Source organism: Rhincodon typus, chromosome 18 (assembly GCF_021869965.1).
Source record: "Rhincodon typus isolate 14 chromosome 18, sRhiTyp1.1, whole genome shotgun sequence".
NCBI lineage: Eukaryota > Metazoa > Chordata > Chondrichthyes > Orectolobiformes > Rhincodontidae > Rhincodon > Rhincodon typus.
In genome coordinates, this window is record NC_063349.1 from 22,908,122 (window position 1) to 22,929,560 (window position 21,439).

General features: G+C 41.3%; 1 protein-coding gene across 1 annotated transcript in view; it reads left to right on the forward strand.

Annotated features, from left to right (window-relative positions):
• The first annotated feature begins 5,078 nt into the window (after nt 1-5,078).
• The window catches only part of LOC109925093 (TUB like protein 3), a 49,600-nt gene continuing 33,239 nt past the window's right edge, over nt 5,079-21,439 (forward strand). The window contains exons 1-3 of the mRNA XM_048607869.1: nt 5,079-5,219; nt 5,675-5,837; nt 18,570-18,698. Of these exons, the coding sequence (XP_048463826.1) occupies nt 5,079-5,219; nt 5,675-5,837; nt 18,570-18,698 (433 nt within the window). The remainder of the gene's footprint in view (nt 5,220-5,674; nt 5,838-18,569; nt 18,699-21,439) is intronic.

A 21,439-nucleotide genomic window follows, 5' to 3' on the forward strand; every position in this document is an offset into this window, starting at 1 on the left:
TTATGAAGTTTTCCAAAAATCAGCTCATTGTGTGAAGAATAGCCAAGTGTTTCTTCAAATAACGTGTTACCATTGCAACAGTATGTGTGATGAAAATGCCATAGTTCCTTTCTTGATAACAGTCACTGACAATGACTAATATTTCTGCTAAATATATAATGCATCTTCCAATTACTTCCATCCTCGAAAGGGACTACTAGTTTTACTCCTAGATTATAAAAACAATCTCTCCCATTATTCCCCAATCAAATATTTTCCCTTCCTAATGCACCCAAAACCATATTTCAGTACTTTTTCAATATCACCCTTCTCCTAATAGGGCCACCATTCTAATAGTACCTCTTCTGTAATGTGACCTGAAATATCTCTCTTCACTACCATCTTGTCTTACATATCTGCTAAATAAAATAAGACATACATTTTTTAGTTATAAATATATACATAATTGTAATAATTGTCAGGATTCTGCAATACAAAGGGGATGTTGATGTTGTGCTTCAGATATACAAAGCATAGATGGAATCCTACTTGAAATAATGCACTCACCTCAGGAAGGATACATGTTGGTTTTGTGATGAAGAACAGTACGGCATAGATTCAACAATACTTCCAAAAAATTTCAGAATGAGATATTGGGATTCAATCATGAAATATACAAAATAAAAGTCAAATGATCATTTTAATCCCTTATTTTAGGTATCAGACTTTTTTTTTTAAAAAATCACCATTTTCTGAATTAAGTTTTAGTTTAAATATAGCTCCACTGTATGGCCAGATCATGCAAGGTATTTTGTGGCAAGTTCCTAAAGTTTGCATTATAAATGTGAACACACAAATTAACAATGGATAAAAGGCAATTTGTACAAATTAGGAGCAGAAATAACTATTTAGCTATTCATGCCTGCCCTGCCTTTCATTAAGATCATGGTCATGGCTGTTTTGTTTACATTTCAAATTCCACATTACCATCTATCCCTGATATCCTCTGATTCCTTGCCTAGAGAAAGACTATATACCTCTGACTTAAAAAATATTTAATGACCCTGCTTTTGCCATCTTCTGACAAAATAATGGGGCAAAAGGCATATAAGTCACCTGGCCTAATGGCCTGTATTTTAGGATCCTAGAAGAGCTACTAAAATAGTGGATGCTTTGGTTGTAATTTTCCAAAAATAGTTGGATTTTGGAGAAGCATCAGAGGATTGGAAAACTCCTAACATGACATCTCTATTCATAAAGGGAGGGAGGCAAAAAAACAAGTAACTATAGGCTGATTAGCCTAAAATCTATGATTGGAAAAGTATTAGAATCAATTATTAAGGAAATAATGGCAGCACATTTGGAAAATCATACTCTAATCAAGCAGAGTTCACATGGCTTTATGAAAGGAAAATCGTGCCTGGTAAATTTTTTAGAATTTTTCACGGAAGTTTTAACCAGAGTGGATAGAGGGGAGCCAGTAGATGTGTTGTATTTGGATTTCCTGAAGGTGTTTGACAAGGTACCGACAAAAAATTGTCATAAGAGTTCATGGTGCTGGAGATAGTGTATATTGGCATGGATAAAGAATTAACTTGGTGTAGGAAACAGTGAGTGGGGATAAGGGTTTCTTTTCACATTGGTGACCTGTGACCAGTATGATTCCACAGTGACCAACCACAATAACCCCCTACCTGCATCCATCTATCTCCATCTCACCCACCCTCCCTTAAGCCCCACCTCCCTCCCTCTATTTATTTCTGGGCTCCCCTCCCCCTCCCCAGTCCTAATGAAGGGTTTCAGCCTGAAACGTTGATTTCCCTGCTCCTCGGAATACTGTCTGATCTGCTGTGCTTTTCCAGCTCCACATTTATTGACTCTAGCTTCCAGCACCTGCAGTCCTTACGTCTCCAATACCATGACCTACTGTTTTCTCTAAGTCACATGCCAGCCTAACTTGGAAACATATTGCCATTTTTCCATTAACATAATTACACTTAAAGTACTTTATTGGCCATTCAGAGCTTGGAGGTATCCCGTGATCATGAGAAGTGTGACATAAATACGAGTTTTATTTTCCTTATCTTTTTTCTGTAAAATCCTGAATTTTCTTCCCACATACCACTTGGACTTCAGTGGTGCAAGAAGGTGTCTCACCATTGATAGCTCAAGTGCAGCTAAGGTTGGGAAATAAATACTGGCTTTGTCAGCGATGCCCACGTCCCATGAATGAATGATAAAATAAAATCAGATGTTAAGTTGCACTCAACAGAATTCCTAGCTCCTGATCTGATCTATGTGGCTGCTTCAGTTAAGTTTCTGGTATGTTGAGCTCCAGCATGTGGATGGTGGGCAATTGAGTGATCATGGATGCCGAGGGATAATGGTTAGATTTTCTTTTGATGCATGTGGGTCTTTGCGTGTAAAGAATGTTACTTTCCATTTATGAGCCCAAGCCTGTATTTTGTCCAGATCTTATTTCTCATGGGCATAGTTGGTTTAATTATAATTAGTCGTGAATGGATATGTATGTGCATGAGTTTGTGCAGGCTCCTGCTCCTGCTCCTTCACCCACCAGTGGTGCAGATTCACCAGCCACCGGAACCAGACTTCCTTGTCTGGCATGTAAACCAGCAGCTTCTCGGATGCCTGCCTCTGCTGTGATGATGCAACACCGCAATAACCAGGTTGCAGTCACTTGGAAATCAGCATCAGTGAGACACTGACACCCTGGGTTACAGCAGATGGTGATTGTATTTTAAATCGTAATATTTTCAGACATGTTATGACATACCTTTACAGCAGTTGGGACTTGAAACGAGGTCTTCTGGCTGAAAGGCAGAGACACTAGCACTCTGCATCCTTTGGAAACCCTACCTCATGATCAACCACTCCCCATTGGGAAATTGATACCCAGTCTCCTGTGTGTCAGGCAGGGCACAATACTAAGAAAGTGCCTCCTTTTCTTTCAAACCCAACACTTTTTTTTTTAGGTCATAACATGTTACGACACAACTTGGTAGCATGGGAGCTTGAACCCAGGCCTTCTGGCCCAGAGCTAGGGACACTACTACTGCTTCAGAAAAGCCCCCACAAAATCATCTTCCTTTGTGCTGAGTATGCTTCTAATGGTAATTGAATATATTTTGTGTTTAATTATATTCAGGCTGAGAGCATTATTGGGGTATTGTTTGAAGAAGTATGAAGAGATATTTATTGAGAATGTGGTTATGATTGAGTTAGGAGGTGTATTTATGTGACCTTTCGCTCTAAATCAATGTAAAACTGAGTGAAAATTAGCGCTAGTACTACCCTTTACCAGTGCTATCCTATCCAGTTGAGAGTTTTCTCTAATACCCATTGCTTAAATTTTACTTGTTCTTTAGTGTCATACTTGGTCAAACATGAGTGTATGTTCAGGGCAATCATTTTTGCCTCACCTCTGGAATTCAACACTTTTGTGCGTGTTTGGACCAAGGCTGTAATGAGAGCAAAAGCCAAATATTCAAGTGGTGTTTTGGTGAATGTGTAATTGATGTGTCAGTGCCACTTAATAACACAGTCAATGATAACTTCTGTTGATTTGCTGATGTTTAGGAGTAGACTGATTACATAGTAATTGTCCTCATTGAATTTAAGCTGTTCTTTGTGAACAGCGTTAACCTGGACAAATTTCTGCTTTTTGGGCAGAAACCAGTAATACGAAAACAGTATGGCTATACCTTCAACAACAAAAACAGAGTGCTGGAGAAGCACAGCTGATCTGGTAGCATTTGTAGGGAGAAAACAATTAGCGTTTCGAGTCCAGTGACCTTCATCAGAACTGAAGATAGCTGGGGAAGGGTGGTATGTATTCTGGTGACAGGGTGTGGTTTAGGTCGGAGGGGAGGGGAGGGGAGGGGAGGGGGAGAGAGAACGTGGAGACAGTGCCCAGAGATAGAATGCAAGCGAGAGAAGGGATAGGCAAACAGATTTTGTTGACAAGCCAGAAAAGAGACGACAGCTAGGTGGGGTGCTAGCAAGAAGTTTAAATATTTGAAAATGGGTTGACTGTGCTGGGAGCAACCATACAGGACAGGACCTAGAGGTCTAGAGGAGTGGAACAAACAAAGGAGAGTGTACTCGTGTTCTGAAATTGTTAAACTTAATATTAAGACTGTAAGGTGGCTAGGAACAGTGTGAGGTCTTGTTCCTCCAACTTGCATTGAGCCTTGTTGGAACACTGCAGTAGGCCTGAGACAGAAATGTTGGCATGGGAACACGAGTCTGCTGAAATGGCAGGCAACTGGAAGCTCGGAACCGTTTTTATGGACACCGTGTAGGTGTATGGCAAATCGGTTAGCCAGTCTGCGTTTAGTCTCCGCAGTGTTCCTGCACTGGTTGAGGTTACCATGAAGGACTCTCCTTCTCAACCTCTGCCTTCAAAAGTCAGATGTAGGACTGAGGTCAGGAGGAACTTCTTCACCCAAAGGGTTGTGAATCTGTGGAATTCCCTGCCCAGTGAAGTGGTTGAAGCTACCTCGCTGAATGTTTTTAAGGCAAGGCTAGATTAAATTTTTGAATAGTAAAGGAATTAATGGTTATGGTGAGTGGGCAGGTAAGTGGAGCTGAGTCTCAAAGATCAGCCATGATCTTATTAAATGGCGGGGCAGGCTCGAGAGGCCAGATGGCCTATTCCTGCTCCTAGTTCTTATGTTCTTATGTTATGTTATGTTCACCTCGGGTGTGGTGATGCTCTGGTTAAACCACCACCAGTCATCTCTCTCCAATAAGAGAGCACCTGTATGGTATGTTAGGGCTATGGCTTAGTCTCCCTAGTGTACAGCGAATACATGGATAGGATTGAATGAAGTGTAGATAAATTGCTGCTTCACTAGAAAGGTGTGTCTGGGCCTTGGATAACAAGGAAGGAGGGGGAAATTGAACCAGTGATGTGCCTTCTGTGATTGCATGGGAAGGTGCTGTGGGGGTGTGGAGAAGTGTTGAGTGTGGGACGAGTAGATCAGGGTATCCCAGAGGGAGTGCTACCTGTGAAGTGCTGACACGGGAGGCAAGGGGAATATATTTCTGGTGGTTATCACCCGTTGGAGGTGGTAGAAATGGTGGCTTACGATCCTTTGGATGCAGAGGCTGGAGGGGTGAACAGTGAGGACCAGGGATACCTTATCGTTGTTGTGGGACAGGAGAGAAACGGTGAGGGCAGAAGTGTGGGAAATAGGTTGGACATGGCTGAGGGCTCTGTCAGTCAAGTTTGCTGGGAATCCTTTGTTGAGGAAAAAGGACACTGATTTAAGGTAAAAAGCAAAATAACCACTGGCAAGGTGACCAAAACTACTTTTAGATCAAGTGGCTAGGATGGAATATACTACCAAACAATGTGATGGAGACAAAATCAACCGTGCCTCTCAAAAGTGAAGAGAGAACATTTGCAGGGCTACAGGGAAATGGCAGTTAAGCAGAATTTACTGTGTGGCACTTTCAGAGAACTGGCACAGAGAAGCCAGGCTGAAGGACCATCTTCTGTGCTGTAATCATTCCAGAGTTCTATAATTGAAAATCTCCAAAGCTGACTACTGGGATATTAATCAAGATACTTTTTCTGTTCTCTTAAAATATGTTGATTTTATTTAGTAACATTTCCCTCTTGATAGTTGAAGTGTTGTTTCATAACAAATGCTTTAACTTTTTTCTCTAGCGTGCACTACTAGAACAGAAGCAGAGGAAGAAACGACAGGAGCTTCTCATGGTCCAACCTAACCTTGAGGCCAAGCCACGAAGGTTGAAGCCAAAAAGATGCGAGGAACAATCGCCATTAGTGGAATCCCGCAACAATATAACCAGCAACAGAATACTAGATGGTATGTAAAATGTGTTTTATGTAACTACTGCTTCAGAGATGAAGAAGCTACTTGTTCACTGGCTAACATGTGTCCATTCAGGTTGTATTTCCTGTTCTGTGAAGTGCAGGAAATAGGTGCGTTATACAATTTAACGCGTGGAGTAGCACAATCACACAATTTACAAGCTGACCAACTGGAAAGATGTTATTTGCACACGAGTATGTGTGTCCACCTTAAAGTTTGCAGGACAGAAATTGATTTGGTGTGTTGGTTGGAAATTGATGTTTTTCAACAACCTCCGTGATTTTTGGCAAGTAGCAAAGTCATAACTAAAAAGTGAAAGTTGAACTATTGTTAAATGTTTTGATTTGCTAAAAAAACTAACATTATCTGATTTAATTTTTATCAGAATCTGAGATTTGATTGGAGATTACTGATAATCACTGTATCTATTTGAAAAAATTCCCAAGGTGACAAAGGTGATCGATGAGGGTAGAGCAGTAGATGTTGTCTATATGGATTTTAGTAAGGCTATCGACAAGGTAGACTCATCCAGAAGATTAAGATGCATGTGATGCATGGGATCCATGGTGACTTGGCCATGTGGATTCAGAACTGGCTTGCCCTATAGGAGGCAAAGGATAATGGTGGAAGGATATTTTACTGGCTGGAGTTCTGTGCCTAGTGGTGTTCTGCAGGGAACAGTACTGGGACCTCTGCTGTTTGTAATATGTATAAATGACTTGGATAAAAATGTAGATAATTGGGTTAGTAAATTTGCAGATAATACAAAGCGTTGTGGAGTTGTGGATACTATAGAAAGTTGTCAAAGGATACAGTGGGATATAGATCAGTTGTGGGATTGGGTGATAGTTGGAGTCATACCTAACACATAGGAGGATCGTCATGGTGGTTGGAGGTCAGTCATCTCAGCTCCAAGACATCTCTGCAGGACTTCTTCAAGGTAGTATCCTAGGCCCAACCATCTTCAGCTGCTTCATCAATGATCTTCCCTCCATCGTAAGGTCAGAAGTGGGGATGTTCGCTGATGATTGCGCAATATTCAGCACCATTCACAACTCCTCAGATGCTGAAGCAGGCCATGTTCAAATGCAACAAGATCTGGACAATGTCCAGGTGTGGGATGGCAAGTGGCAAGTAACATTTGCACCAACAAATGCCAGGCTGTGACCATCTCTGATAAGAGATAATTTAACCACCGCCCCCTTGACATTCAATAGTGTTACCACCACTGAATCCCCCACTATCAACATCCTGGGGGTTATCATTGACCAGAAACTCAATCGGACTCATCACATAAATGCAGAGGCTACAAGAGCAGATCAGAAGCTAGGAATACTGTGGCAAGTAACACACCTCCTGACACCATATATAAGGCATAAGTCAGGATTGTGCTGGAATACTCCCCACTTGCCTGGATGAGTGCAGCCCCAACAACACTCAAGAAGCTTGACACCATCCCAGACAAAGTAGCCCACTTGATTGGCACTACTTCCACAAGCATCTACTCCATCCACCACTGATGCTCCGTAGCAACAGCGTGTGCTATCTACAAGATGCTGAGTGGAGTCTTGATAGAAGTCTATAAAATTATGAGATGCATTGATAGGATTGACAGTCAAAATCTTTTTCCGAGAGTTGAACTGTCTAATACCAGGATGCATGCATTTAAGGTGAGAGGGGGAAAGTTCAAGGGAGATGTGAGGGGCAAGTTTTTTTTTTTTACACAGAGTGATAGGAGTCTGGAACATGCTGCTAGAAGTGGTGGTGGGGGCAGATACGATCGGGACATTCAAGGGACTTTTAGATAAGCACATGAATATGCAAGGAATGGAGCAATATGGACAAAAGGGCAGGCAGAAGGGATTAGTTAAGTTTGGCATGTTTAGCACAACATAGTGGGTTGAAGGGCCTGTGCCTGTGCTATACAATTGTGTTCTATGTCTCACTTGATAGCTGTTTCTAGGATACATCTTGACTACTGCCAATTTTTGCAAAGTTGACAAGTTATTTGAGGTTGTTAAACTCTTGTTCTTTTTTTTGGATTGTTGGTCATTTTATTGTCACTGACTTTGTCTGGGAATAGTCTGTAAATTTGAATTTTTCTTCAGGAAAAGACGAATGGTTTGTTAATACAGTGGCAGTGGAGTAAGAGTCATAATGTATTACGTGAAAGATTATTAGTATAATAATTCTGGTTGTAATGCAATATCTAGTTTGACAAAAATGTAACCTCCTATTCAATTCTGTAGATTGATTCAGTACTAGGTTTAGCAAGCTGGTTGTGTAGTTTTATATAAATTACCGATCACTTGTTTACCTCTTTGTGATGAAGAATGACATGTATTTATGTCACCATTTTTACAGCTCTGGAATGTCGCAAAGCACTGTGTAACCAATTAAGTATTTTTGAATTGCAGTCATTGTTGTATTGTAGGGAAGGCAACAGCCAATATCCATAAAAGATCCTCCCACAGACACCATTGTAATAATGACCAGACAATCTGTTTATTTTTCTATTAAATCAAATACTGACAAATATCAGCCAGGGCACCATGGAGAATTCCCTTGTTATTCTTTGAAATATTGCTGTAGGATCTTCTTACATCCATCTGAAAGAGCAGACAAAGTTTGACATCTCAGCCAAACGATGGCACTTCCTACACTGTAATATTCCCACAATACTTCCTAGACTGTCACCTGTGATTTTTGTTCATATCTGGTAATGTGTTCACAAGCTTATGACTCAAAGTCAAGATTACTACAAACTGAGACACAGTTGAGATGTGCAAATAGAATGAAACATGAGTGTCTTTGCTGGAACAAGACCTTGCTAGCTGCATCACAGGTTGAATAGATGAGCATTATGAGCTGTATTATGGTCAACACTGGAGTGGGCATTTTGAGACTAAGGTGGGAGGATATTGATGAATTAAAATGCAATGTGATGGAATTGTATTTTTTCTGTCTGAGTAATATGTATTTAGGATAATTTACAGTTCATTTTTTACTTTAGCAGTTGTTGCAGTATCAAATGCACAAACACATTTAGTCAATAGTATTGAAGATGAGACTTAAATGGGAACTCGATGTGTTTGTGGTCTGTACCTTAAGTCCTTCCGAAGTTCCCGTGTATGTATAGAACTGCCTGTTTTAGATTTCAGTGTAGATGCAGAGAGATGTAATTGGATGGTAGAAATCACAATGTCAATAACAGTAACTCTCTGTTACTGCCCTTCAGAACTCAAATAATTTCTACTTTTTGATAAACATGATGAAATGTTTATACAATTATGAAGAGTGCTGATGTGAACTGCCTGCAGATACCTCTGTAACCATTCCACTGTTGAACTATATAACATACATGGGCAATAGTTAATAAGCATTTGTGTAGAATGTACAGATCCTGCTTTGCTTAACATCATGTGCTGTTTCTCAACTTGCGCTGTAAGATAAGAGGCAATATGGGATCTATAGATCATGATGTTTCTGACAATGGTCCCTCTGGTCAAGAAAATGAATAAAGCATATGTCAGGTGTAAGTAGCTGAGATCAAGTGAATTCCTTGAGTATAGAGGGTATAAAAGTACCCTTAAGAGGGAAGTCAGGAGGGCAGAAAGTGGACATGAGATAGCTTTGGAGACAGGGTGGTGGTAGGGGATGGTTGTTCAGACTGGAGGCCTGTGACCAGCGGTGTGCTGCAAGGATCAATACTGGGTCCGCTATTGTTTGACATTTATATAAACGATTTAGATGAGAATATAGGAGACGTGGTTAGTAAGTTTGTAGATGACACCAAAATCGGTGGTATAATGGTCAGTGAAGAAGGTTATCTAAGAGTACAACAGGATCTTGATCAAGTGGGCTGAGGAGTGGCAGATGGAGTTTAATGCAGATAAATGCAAGATGTTACATTTTGGTAAGATGAACAAGGGTAGCACTTAGATAGTCAATGGTAGGCCTCTGGAGAGTATTATCAAACAGGGAGACCTAAGGGTGCCAGTTCATAGTTCCTTAAAAGTGGCATCACAGGTAGATAGGGTGGTGAAGAAGACATTTGGCACTTCATTGGTTACAGCATTGAGGACAGGAGTTGGGACATCATGTTACAGCTGTACAAGACGTCGGTAATGCCATATTTGGAGTACTGTGTACAATTCTGGTTGCCCTGCTATAGGAAGGATGTTATTAAACCGGAATGGGTGCAAAAAGATTTACAAGAATGTTACCAAGACTAGAAGGTTTTAGTTATAACAATAGGCTGTGACTTCTTTTCCTAGCTGAGGAATGACCTTATTAGAGGTTTATAAAGTCATGAGGGGCATAGCTAAGGTAATAGCCAAGGTCTTTTCCGCAGGATAGGGGAGCGCAAAACTAGAGGGCATAGGTTTAAGGTGAGGGGGAGAGATTTAAAACTGACTTGAGGGGGAACGTTTTCACATAGAGGTTGGTATGCATACAGAATGAGCTGGTAGAGGCTGGTACAATTACAATATTTAAAGCCATTTGGATAGACACATGGATTGGAAAGGTTTAGAGGGATATGGGCCAAACAGGCAAATGGGATTAGTTCAGTTTAGGAAACTTGGTCGGCATGGATGAGTTAGGCTGAAGGCCTGTTCCAAGCTGTAAGACTCTATGACTCTAATTTTAGCTTTCCTGATACTTTGGCGTTTCAAACCAAGGTCTGATGCTGTAAAGAATAATGTTTCTGAAGATGAATTTCACGAGATGATTTCAAGAATATAATCACATTATGATGCTTTTAGCTAGTATTATGCCAAATAAAGAAGTGCTTTGTTTGGTGATATGATATTGAGAAAAATAGAAAGTAACTTCTACCTAAAATTGTCTTTCCTATCTTGTACATAGTGGATTTTCTGTAGAGACATAAATTAGGTTAAACATTGTATATTGCCGCTTACTATTGAGAAGCGTGGTCCCACACAGGACAATAGTTGCTTAAAATCTGTATGAGAGTAATTACAGTTTTAGGAAATGTTCATGAGAGTGAGATTCCCATGTGACAATATCTTATCAGAGAGAAATCTAAGAAAGAATTATTCTTTTGTTGGGTTTACCTGCAGCTTAAGCTTTGACAGGCTAATTTTCTGCAGTAATTTCAGCCTAACTCTTGACTTTTATGTAACATGTTCAGAATGGTTTTTGAAGGTCACATCTGTTGGTGAGAGATAGTAGGAACTGCAGATGCTGGAGAATCTGAGATAACAAGGTGTGTAGAGCTGGATGAACACAGCAGGCCAAGCAGCATCAGAGGAGCAGGAAGGCTGACGTTTCGGGCCTAGACCCTTCTTCTGAAGAAGTATAAACTCCTGTATCCACTATGTTATAGCATACTCATACTTGATGACAAGGGCTGTTCGCAAACCATGCCTCATGGTTCCTGCTGGCTTTTAGCTATTTAAGTTTATCTTAAACTCGGTCCTTAAGTGTGTTGATTAGCTTGCACTGTACCACTTCCTTTGGAATTGATTTCCTGAGACTTGATGGTTGGCTTGTGTCTATGCAGCATTATTTAGACTATTTTCTTTCCAACATGTTTAAATTTTGCTTCTCTATTTCATTTCCACTTGCCGCTGAATTTCTGATCTGTTGGCATGATTCTGTTGGCATGATTCTATTGTCAAATATGGGTGAGAGTGTGTCAAATCTGCATTGAGTTCTGATTACTTTTTGTGCCAGTTTGTGTCTGGCTGAATAGCCAAAATGTGAAAAAGGCTTTGACAGGAATATTGCCCATCAACCAATTCCCCATTTTTATGTTCATGTTAATATTCAATAATTGTTCATCTCTCCAAAGTGGTGTTGCCTACTCATTATCTCTCAAATTAAACTGCATGGCTTTCGCATATGTTAAACTTCACAAGTTAATTCCAGCTTATTGGTATGTACTTTCCTTGGTTTAGTTCAGATAGATGGTCTGTAGATGTCCTAGGATATCCTACATTATTTTGGCCTGCTTGAGATGGTGTAAATTAGGTAGTAACGTTTCATTGTGCAAGCGCATGGGTCTGGGGAGATCTAAAAGTGCTGCGCTTTTGCAGGTGAATTATGCGTGTTTAACCCCTTTTGAATCCCCTTTCACAAATAATATGGTCAGTAGCTGCATTGAAGAAAGTATAATTGAAGCCACCGTTTGATATAGCAGTGGTACCTACCTCCTTCACTACAGAATCCCTATTTTGAAACCACTGACTTAACAAGCAGGATTAATTGTTCCTACAAACAATTCTGGGCAATTGCATGTTATGTAGGCATACATGTCGATAAAGTCATGTAGATGCTTTACCAATTTCTGCAGAAATCCCTGCAGAACAGCATGGAAAGATTATTTTTCTATTCCTGTGTTCCCAAACATATTCAAACTTCTGAGCTGACTTGAAAATGTAACTGGCATGCTATTATTGTTAAGGGAAAATCTTGCTTTTGCCTTTAGTGTATTATCTGTTTTTAGTTCTCAATGCTCTATGAAGTGTTGTGGCAAGCTAATGAGTTGTAAACAACGTTCTGAGGTTAATGATTAAAGCTGAGTTCTGTGAGATATTGTATTATAATTCTCTTTACTAACTCGCTCACAAGTGCACTATGTTTACTATATCACGTTTCCATTCACTCATTCATAAAACCACATTTTTGTTGTACGCTTTACACTTACAAGATAAACTAATTAAACATCCCTTTTAACCCAATACTGTTTCTTCACACCTTTCAATTCTTATCAGCCCCATGCTGCAAGCAGTGTTTAGATCTGTTCCTGTATCAAAGGCTACCCCTGAGTAAGTGTTAATACCGTAACCTACTCAGACATCCCCACCATGGTGTGTCCATAACTCACTCAAAATTATGGAAAGATTATAATATTAATTAGCCCTTAGCAACTGTCTCTCGGGACCTGAATATGTTGCAGAACATCCTCCACTAGTATGTACTTTTTAAATACATATTAAATAGGGCTGCTATCCCCTTTAAGAAACTTACTATCAAAACAGCGCTTCTGTGAAATTGCATGAAAGAATATGTAAGAACAATCAAAACTGGCAACGGTAAATAAAATTTCATGACTCCGTTTTGGGAGATCAGTTAAGTATCCTCTATTTAGTGCATGTATAATTTCTCACTTATTTAGATCATATAGGTCAAGTATTGTTGCTAACATTATTAACTTTAAAGATAAAAGGACTAACACCTCTTAATTATGCAAGCTCAGACCGGACAGACAGCAAGCTCAGATCCCATCAGGCGTGACAGTCAGCATTTAGCAACTGCTTAAACCATCTCCTGCTTCCCCAGGACAGATGCCACACAAGCTTTTGTGTACAATAGATACAACTAGGTAACACTATAGTGCTAAAATTTTAATATACGTAAGAACAGTGTATAAAGAGGCTACTGTAAAACTGTACTTCGGATTCCATCACCATCTCAAACTGTGCTACTGCAGGTGCTCAATAAAGAGGCTATTTTCACCACTCCCCAATCTCGATCATTATTGAAACACAATCCCACAGTTCATAATGCCATCTAATAAAGGTTGCCGAGATAGTTGAAAGGAGGAAACGGATTGACAACTAGGTGAGCACAATGACCTGAATTTTGCTGTTCTAATGTTTCATTGGTCTGTGAAGCTGGTGACAACCCCTGACAACTCCAGCAGTGCAGTTAGTTAGACATAGAAATCTAAAGGATTCTAATGGAGGGCCCTTGAGGCATAGTGGTAGCATCCCTACCTCTGAACCAGGAGGCCCAGGCTCAAAGTCCCACCTGCTCCAGAGGTGTGTAATAACAACTCTGAACAGGTTGATTACAAAATCACAAAAAGCTGCCCGTGGTGATTCCCTTGCTCCTTAATTGTATGTGTGTGTTCGTTGCAAGATAACCATATATGACCGAATTGAAGTGAACCTCCACTTTTAATGCTGACCTCACTGTAAAAACCCTTAAATTTGCACTATGCTGGATGAGTGGTGACTGGACCTTCAACACCAAATTGATCATTAAACTCTTTTTTTTGAACAACCTGTCTTAGTACTGGTTAAGTAACTTTTATATTTGTGGAATGTTGAATTTCTCCATTCCACGATAAATTAAAGAACATCGATTAAATGTTACCTAGTGGTCAAATAGGTACTAAACTACAGAAAAAATAGCCTTTATGAATGGCTAAATGCAACTAATAATGCCATGCCACATTTACACTTAACAGCATGTTCTCTACTGTATTAGTCCTTATTGGAAATAGTCCAGAGTCATTCCGAGTTTCCAATGGTTCCATCTGTTCCTGTTTTGCAGAGTTGTGACATCCTGCGACCGTCCAAGGTGCTCTTTCTCGATCTGCTCAGAATTTCCAAACCTACTACACAGGGATCTCTACTGAGTCCACTTTTGTCATTTAAATAAATGATCTAGATGAGAATATAGAAAGCATGGTTAGTAGGTTTGCAGATGACACCAAGATTAGTGGTACAGTCGACAGTGAAGAAGGCTATGTGAGGTTACAAAGAGATCTTGATCAGTTAGGTCAATGGGCTGAAGGCTAGCAGACTGAATTTATTTTGGATAAATTCGAGGTATTGCATTTTGGTAAAACAAACAAAGGCAAGACTTATACAAAATAGAGCCTTGGATAATGTTGTAGAACAGAGTTTATAAAATAATGAGAGGTATAGATAAGGTGAATTGGCAAGTGTCTTTTCCCTAGAGTGGGAGATTTCAAGACTGGGGGCATGTTTTTAAGATGAGAGGAGAAAGATTTTTAAAAAGACATGAGGGTTTTTTTTTTTTTTTTACACAGTATTTCGTGTGAGGAATGAACTTCCAGGTGGATGCAGGGTGTCTTTACAACATTTAAAAGACATTTGGATAAAATTATGAATAAGAAATGTTTAGAGGGATTTGGGCCAAGCACAGCTATGTGTGACTAGCTTAGTTTGGGATTATGATCAGCTTGGACTGAAGGGTCTGTTTCTGTGCTGTATAACCTTTGACTCTATAATTGCCAGAAGTAAAGCCCATTCTTTTCTTTTTCCTCAGAGTCTCACCAGTGCAAATCTTCCAGTGTCTAGATGTATTGCTTGATCAGACACTGTCTTCTCTCCTGCATTCTACTTAGTAGCTTGCAGCAGACCTGTAGCCTTCTCTGCTGACTGCACCAACTGCAGCCTTTGTCTCTGTGAGACCTTTTTCTCACGTGCTGTTTCTCTCGAGTCCTTTGCTGTCTGTCCTCCCATAGCTATTTCTGTCTGTCCTCCCATAACTATTCTTGTCTTTGTTTACAAACATCAACACTTTGCACCTTGCTCTCAATAAAAGTAAAGGTAAAGTCATCATAGTCCCAAAGGACCACAGGGCTGCTCTCTCATCAGAGAGAGATGACTGTTGAGGGTCACCTTGCTTTAGACAAGTGGAGAGTTTGAAAAGGAGAGTTTATCATGGTAACCTCATCTGGTGTGGGAACTGAACCTGTGCTGTTGTCATCATGCTGCATTGCAGACCAGCCATCCAGCTGACTGATCTCTGTCCTTAGTCTCCATGGAAATCAAATCCCACAGGCCTGTTTGTTGGGCAGCATTTCGTGAAATAACAGGCTCATCTTCGTATTTTATTTCAATTTAAATTAAATGGATATTTTAAAGTATAATCTAATACAACTTCATAACAAAAAAGTTAGATCCATTCTGAAGAGCTTGACCAAACTTTGTGGAGGTCAGTTGTGAGTGCCATCACTTTGGTGCTGACTGTAAAATCCACTCAGAAGTCACATGACACCACGTTATAGTCCCACAGGTTTATTTGAAATCATAAGCTTTTGGAGCGCTGCTTCTTTGTCAAGTAAAGTGGAGGGAAGTGCATAGGCACAGAATTTATAGGCCGCCTGACGAAGGAGCAGCGTCTGAAAGCTTGTGATTTCAGATAAACTTGTTGGATTAATACCTGGTGTCATGTGACTTCTGACTTTGTCTGCCCCAGTCCAACACCGACACCTCCACATCATAAAATCATGGATATGGAATTAGGATATTGGCTTGCGTGAAGAATAAACACTAACATGCGCAGTGGTAGTGGCGTTCTGACCTGTACATTGCTGAGGCCAGACACCATCTCTCTGACACCACCTCCTATCATCCCCTTGATCATGACCCCACCTCTGATCATAAAGCCATTATCTTGCAGGCCATCAACAACCTCATCACTTTGGGAGATCTCCTGTTCACAGCCTCCAACCTGAGTTCCCCAACACCGCACCACCTGTTTCTATGTCCTACCCAAAATCCATAAACCCGACTGCCCGGGTCGACCCTTTGTCTCTGTCTGCTCTTGCCCCACCGAGCTCATTTCCTCCTACCTCGACTCCATTCTTTCCCCTTTGGTCCAGGAACTCCCTACCTACGTTCGTGACACAACCCATTCCCTCCACCTTTTCCAAAACTTTCAATTCCTTTTTCCCGCAACACCTTATCTTCACCATGGATGTATAGTCCCTGTACACCCATATCCCCCACATAGAGGACTTAAAAGCCCTCCCTTCTTCCTCTCCTGTAGGCCCAACCGGTCCCCCTCCACTGACACTGTCATTTGCTTGGCTGAACTGGTCCTCACTCTCAACAATTTTTCCTTCGATTCTTCCCACTTACTTCAAACCAAAGGGGTTGCCATGGGCCCAAACTATAACTGCCTCATTGTAAGATTTGTGGAACAGTCCCTGTTCAACAACTACACCGGCACCATTCTTCATCTTTCTCCACTATGTTGGTGACTGCAAGGAGCTCGAGCAGTTCATCAACTTCGCCAACACCTTCCACCCCACCTTCAAATTCACCTGGACTATTTCGGACACGTTCCTCCCCTTCCTGGACCTCTCCGTCTGCATCTCCAGAAACCGACTCACCACCGACTTTCATTTCAAACCCACTGACTCCCAGAACTTCCTCAACCGCACCTCCTCTCACCCACCCTCCTGCAAAAATGCTATCCCATAGTCCTAATTTCTCTGCCTCCGCCACGTCCGCTCCCAGGATAGGCGCTCTACTCCAGGACATCCCAGTTATCCTCCTACTTTAGGGACCGTCATTTCTCCTCCTCTATAATTAAGGACACCCTTAACCGCATCTCCTTCATTTCTTGCACTTCTACCCTCAAACCCCCTCCCCCCAACAACAATAAGGATACAGTCCCCTTAGTTCTCATGTAGCACACTACCAACCTCTGAATCCACTACATCATCCTCTGACATTTCTGCCAACTACAATCAGAACCCACCACCAAAAATATATTTCCCTCCCCACCCCTGTCTGCTTTCCGCAGGGACTATTCATTTCACGACTCCCTGGTCAGCTTTACACTCACCACCAAGTTCTCCACCACACCCAGTACCTTTCCCTGCAACCGCAAGAGGTGCAACACCTGCCCCTACATCTCCCTTCTCACCCCTGTCTAAGGCTCCAAGCAATCCTTCCAGATCCGGCAGAGATTTACCTGCACTTCGTCCAACCTGATCTATTGCAACCTTTGAACACAATGTGGTCTCCTGTATATTGGGGAGATCAAACACAGACTCGGGGACTGGTTGACAGAGCAACCTGACCTTCCGGTTGCCATTCACTTTAATTTCCACTCCCCTGGGAACGTATCCATCCTTGGCCTCCTCCACTGTCAGACTGACGCCAAACATAAATTGGAGGAACAACATCTGATACTTTACCTTAGAGCTTATAGCCCGATAGTCTCAACATTGACTTCAGCAGCTTCAAAATCCCTCCAACCCCAGCCTCATCCCATGTCCAGCTTTTTCCCCCCTCCTCACCTCCTTGACCAGACTTAATCTGTCCATCTTTTACTCGCCTATCCACTCCACCCTTCCCATTGACCAATCACAATAACCCCTTACCTGCATTCATCTAACAGCATCTCTCCCTACCCTTGCCCCAGCCCCACTCCCCTCCCTCTATTTATTTCTGGATTCCTGTTCCCCCTCCCGAGTCCTGATGAAGGGTTTCAGCCTAAAACGTTTACTTTCCTGCTCCTCTGATGCTGTCTGACCTGTTGTGCTTTTCCAATCTCCCACCTATAGACTCTGGCTTCCAGCATCTGCAGTCCTTATTGTCTCTAATGCACTTTCTCACTCAAAATCACTGCAAAGTCCTAACATGAAATCACTTAAGTGCATAGTATGTTGCCAAAATTCCTCCCAAATCCCAGTCTTACTCCCTGGATTGAGTCTACTTCTGCCATACCATATATCTGGTGTATCTCAAACTGGGCCCAAGGAAAGCCTGAGCCCAAAGGATATAGGGGAGAATGCTGCAGATAGAGGTCCTCTCATAATTCCTCGAAGGTTCTCTCACATCTGGGTTCATGTCTAATTTTTAGTTTGTTGTTTGAGGATTTTTAGATCGGTTTGGCACTTGTTGAAGCAATATGCACAGTGGCTGATGTGGCAGCTAACTTCAGTGTGTATGTGTCTTGATGCAGAAGCTAGCCAATAAAACTTAGCAACATTTATAATTTTACAAGAAATAGTATACAGAATAAATTTTCTGAAGTTCATTTATGATGCAATTACATACAGGAAGCTGAGAAAATTATCCATAGGTGTGGAAACATTTTTCCACCTGATTTTGATATGTCTGACCTAAACTAATGAAACATAAGGAAAACAATCTTGTGGAAGACACTGTCAAGTATTCACTTTCCTTTGTTAATTTATATTAGCAGAAGGAGATAGAAAGAAATCTGATGAGGCACAACATCCTGAGAAACCTTTGCGACCAGAAATGCTGAAACACTTGCGAGAAGGTAACAGATTGGACAGAGACATCGAAAGGGACAAAGGAGAGCCAGGTTAGCTTTAAGCACATTGAGCTGATAGCTTTTGATTCTCCTGAAATTTGAACTCCCGCTCCATACGCATCTTTTGTAGTAATGTGTTTTCAAAAATATAAGCAATCTGCTCTATTATCTCAGACAAAAACTATAAAGAGTGTAGCAAAATTAAGCATTATGTGAATTCTTCATTAAAACAGGAGAATATTATGATTTGAAAACCACGTGCTGGAATTTCAGCAGGTCTAGCAGTATTTGTAGACAGAGAAATGTTTCTAAGTTAACATTTCTGAGTCCAGCTTCTACTTTGGAACAGAAAAATGGTGTTTTTTATGCAGTAGCCAAAGCAGGAGAAGGGGCGAGTGGAACAGATTGTGTGCGTGCTCAGAACAAAAGCCAAAGGCAGATGATAATGGTGGTAAAGGAGACATAGATATGTAAAGAAAGTGTAAATGTTAGCTAAAAGGAGAATATGGGTCTGCTTTGCTGAGAGCAAAGCAAACAAGCTGCAACCGCAGGAAGTGCTACACCTGCCCCTACACCTTCTCCCTCACCTCCATTCAAGGCCCACAGCAAACCTTTCATATCAAACAGGGGTTCAACTGTACATCCGCCAACTTGGTCTACAGTATCCACTGCTGATTTTGCCGCCTCCTACATCAGTGAGACCAGGCGTAAACTCGGAGACCGTTTCTTAGAGAATCTGCACTCTATACGACAAACAGCAACACCTTAAAATCTCCCCATCCCTGGCCTCATCCCATGTCCAACCCTCCCTCTCATCTCCACCTCCTTGACCTGACACAACCTGTCCATCTTCTCTCTCACCTATCTGCCCCACACTGACCGATCCCCACCACTCCCTACCTGCACTCACTTATCACCATCCCACCCACCTTCCTCACTCTATTTATTTCCCAGCTCCCTTCCTCCTTCCCATTTCTGAAGAAGGGTCCTAACCCACAACGTCAACTTTGCCGCTCCTCTGATGCTGCCTGACCTGCTGTGTTCCTCCAGCTCCACACTGTGTTGTCTCTGACTCCAGCATCTGCTGTTCTTGCTATCTCATGCCTGAGGTAAGATGGGGATGTAAGAAAAATGGAACAAAAACAAAGATGCTGGAAAAGCTCAGCAGGTCTGGCAGCATCTGTGAAGGAGAAAACAGAGTTAATGTTTCGGGTCCGGTGACCCTTCCTCAGAACTCGGGGTTGAACTGTTAAACTCTAGCTCCATACACATCTTTTGTTCTTAGAGGGAGTTTCAAGGTCAGATCTGCAAAAGTGAAGGGTTGCAATCCCTTGTGAAATTTAATGAGATTTGATAACCCACTATGCATTAATGTTTGGGAGGAGTTTCTGAGATCTGTCTTTCTTGTTTTAGCTATATTTGTATGTCCTGTAGGGCATTTCGTCATAATATTACCTATGTTTATGATTTTTGTTCTGTGTGTTTAAAAAATAATTTTTACTCTGTGGAAGATAGAATAGTAATTCAAACTCCTATATTAAAGTATTGTTGTTTGTTCAAATAGTTGAACTGTAAAGCTTTATTCTTCTAGTAGGATCCTTGGATCTCACCTTCTTTCTACTTTTATTTTTAGCAAAATGGATGCAGGTTCTTAACTGGTTCATAATTTGGTGGTCTCACCCAGGATTATAACAGTATCTCATTATTGTTTGGAGATAGCAAGAACTGCAGATGCTGGAGTCCAAGTTGATACAGGGTGGAGCTGGAGGAGCACAACAGGTCAGGCAGCATCAGAGGAGTAGTTTCAACATTTTGGGCCTGAAACGTTGATTCTCCTACTCCTCTGATGCTGCCTGACTGCTGTGTTCCTCCAGCTCCACACTATCAACTCTCATTATTGTTTACTTTGTTCTTGTTTATTAGCAGAATATTTTTTCTTCCTGAATTCTGTTGCATATTAAATTTCCTGCTGCTGTTCTATCTCATTGTTTGCCAGTACTGTTGCCCTATTTTGCTTTCCTAAGTTCTGTTCTCAACCCATCAAATTCACCTTTTTTCCATTCTGTTATTTTAGTCTTTGTCAGGCATCATTGTCATCTGCTCTCCCTCGATATTGTCTCACTTTTTTTTTTCTGTCCACCACTCCCCCACACCCACCCCCACACCCACCCCCCCCTCCCCCCTCTTCCCCCCCCCCCCCTCTCTGTCCGCCCTATGAAAGTTCATCCACTATGCTTTTGTGTGTGTTTGTTGTCTTTTTGGATGACAACTCTATTCTGTTTCATTTGAAAACCCTGGAATTGACTTTCCTTCCTTTTATTCTGATGAACTGAGTTTAATCGAAGTGTGATGGCCAAGTGGTTTAAAAAAAGGAACAAAATGGTATTTGTTGCAATTGACTGAAAATGGGTTTAAAAAAGGGAATCCATGTGATCTCTCCTCACCTGGTCATAACAGTTTTCATATGAACAAGCTGATTATTGACGTGTATCATTGGGCACTAGGAAGGATCTATCATGAGATAATAGAATCTGAAGTGCAGGATTTTCTTCCCTTTGCTGACAGACGTGATGTCAATGCGACCACTCTTCAAGGAGCTTCAGCGTGTATTTGAAAAGTCTCTTTATTTTCCCCAGTAGGTTGGCTATTTGAGAATAGAGAACAGGAGCTGATGAGGAGACAGTTTTTAAGCATTCATACACACTGTCCAGTCGACCAAAGTTGATTTTATAGGAGCTTTTTCCAAATACTGTGGACCTGCGTTCAAGAAGACCACTAGCATTGAATCCAGA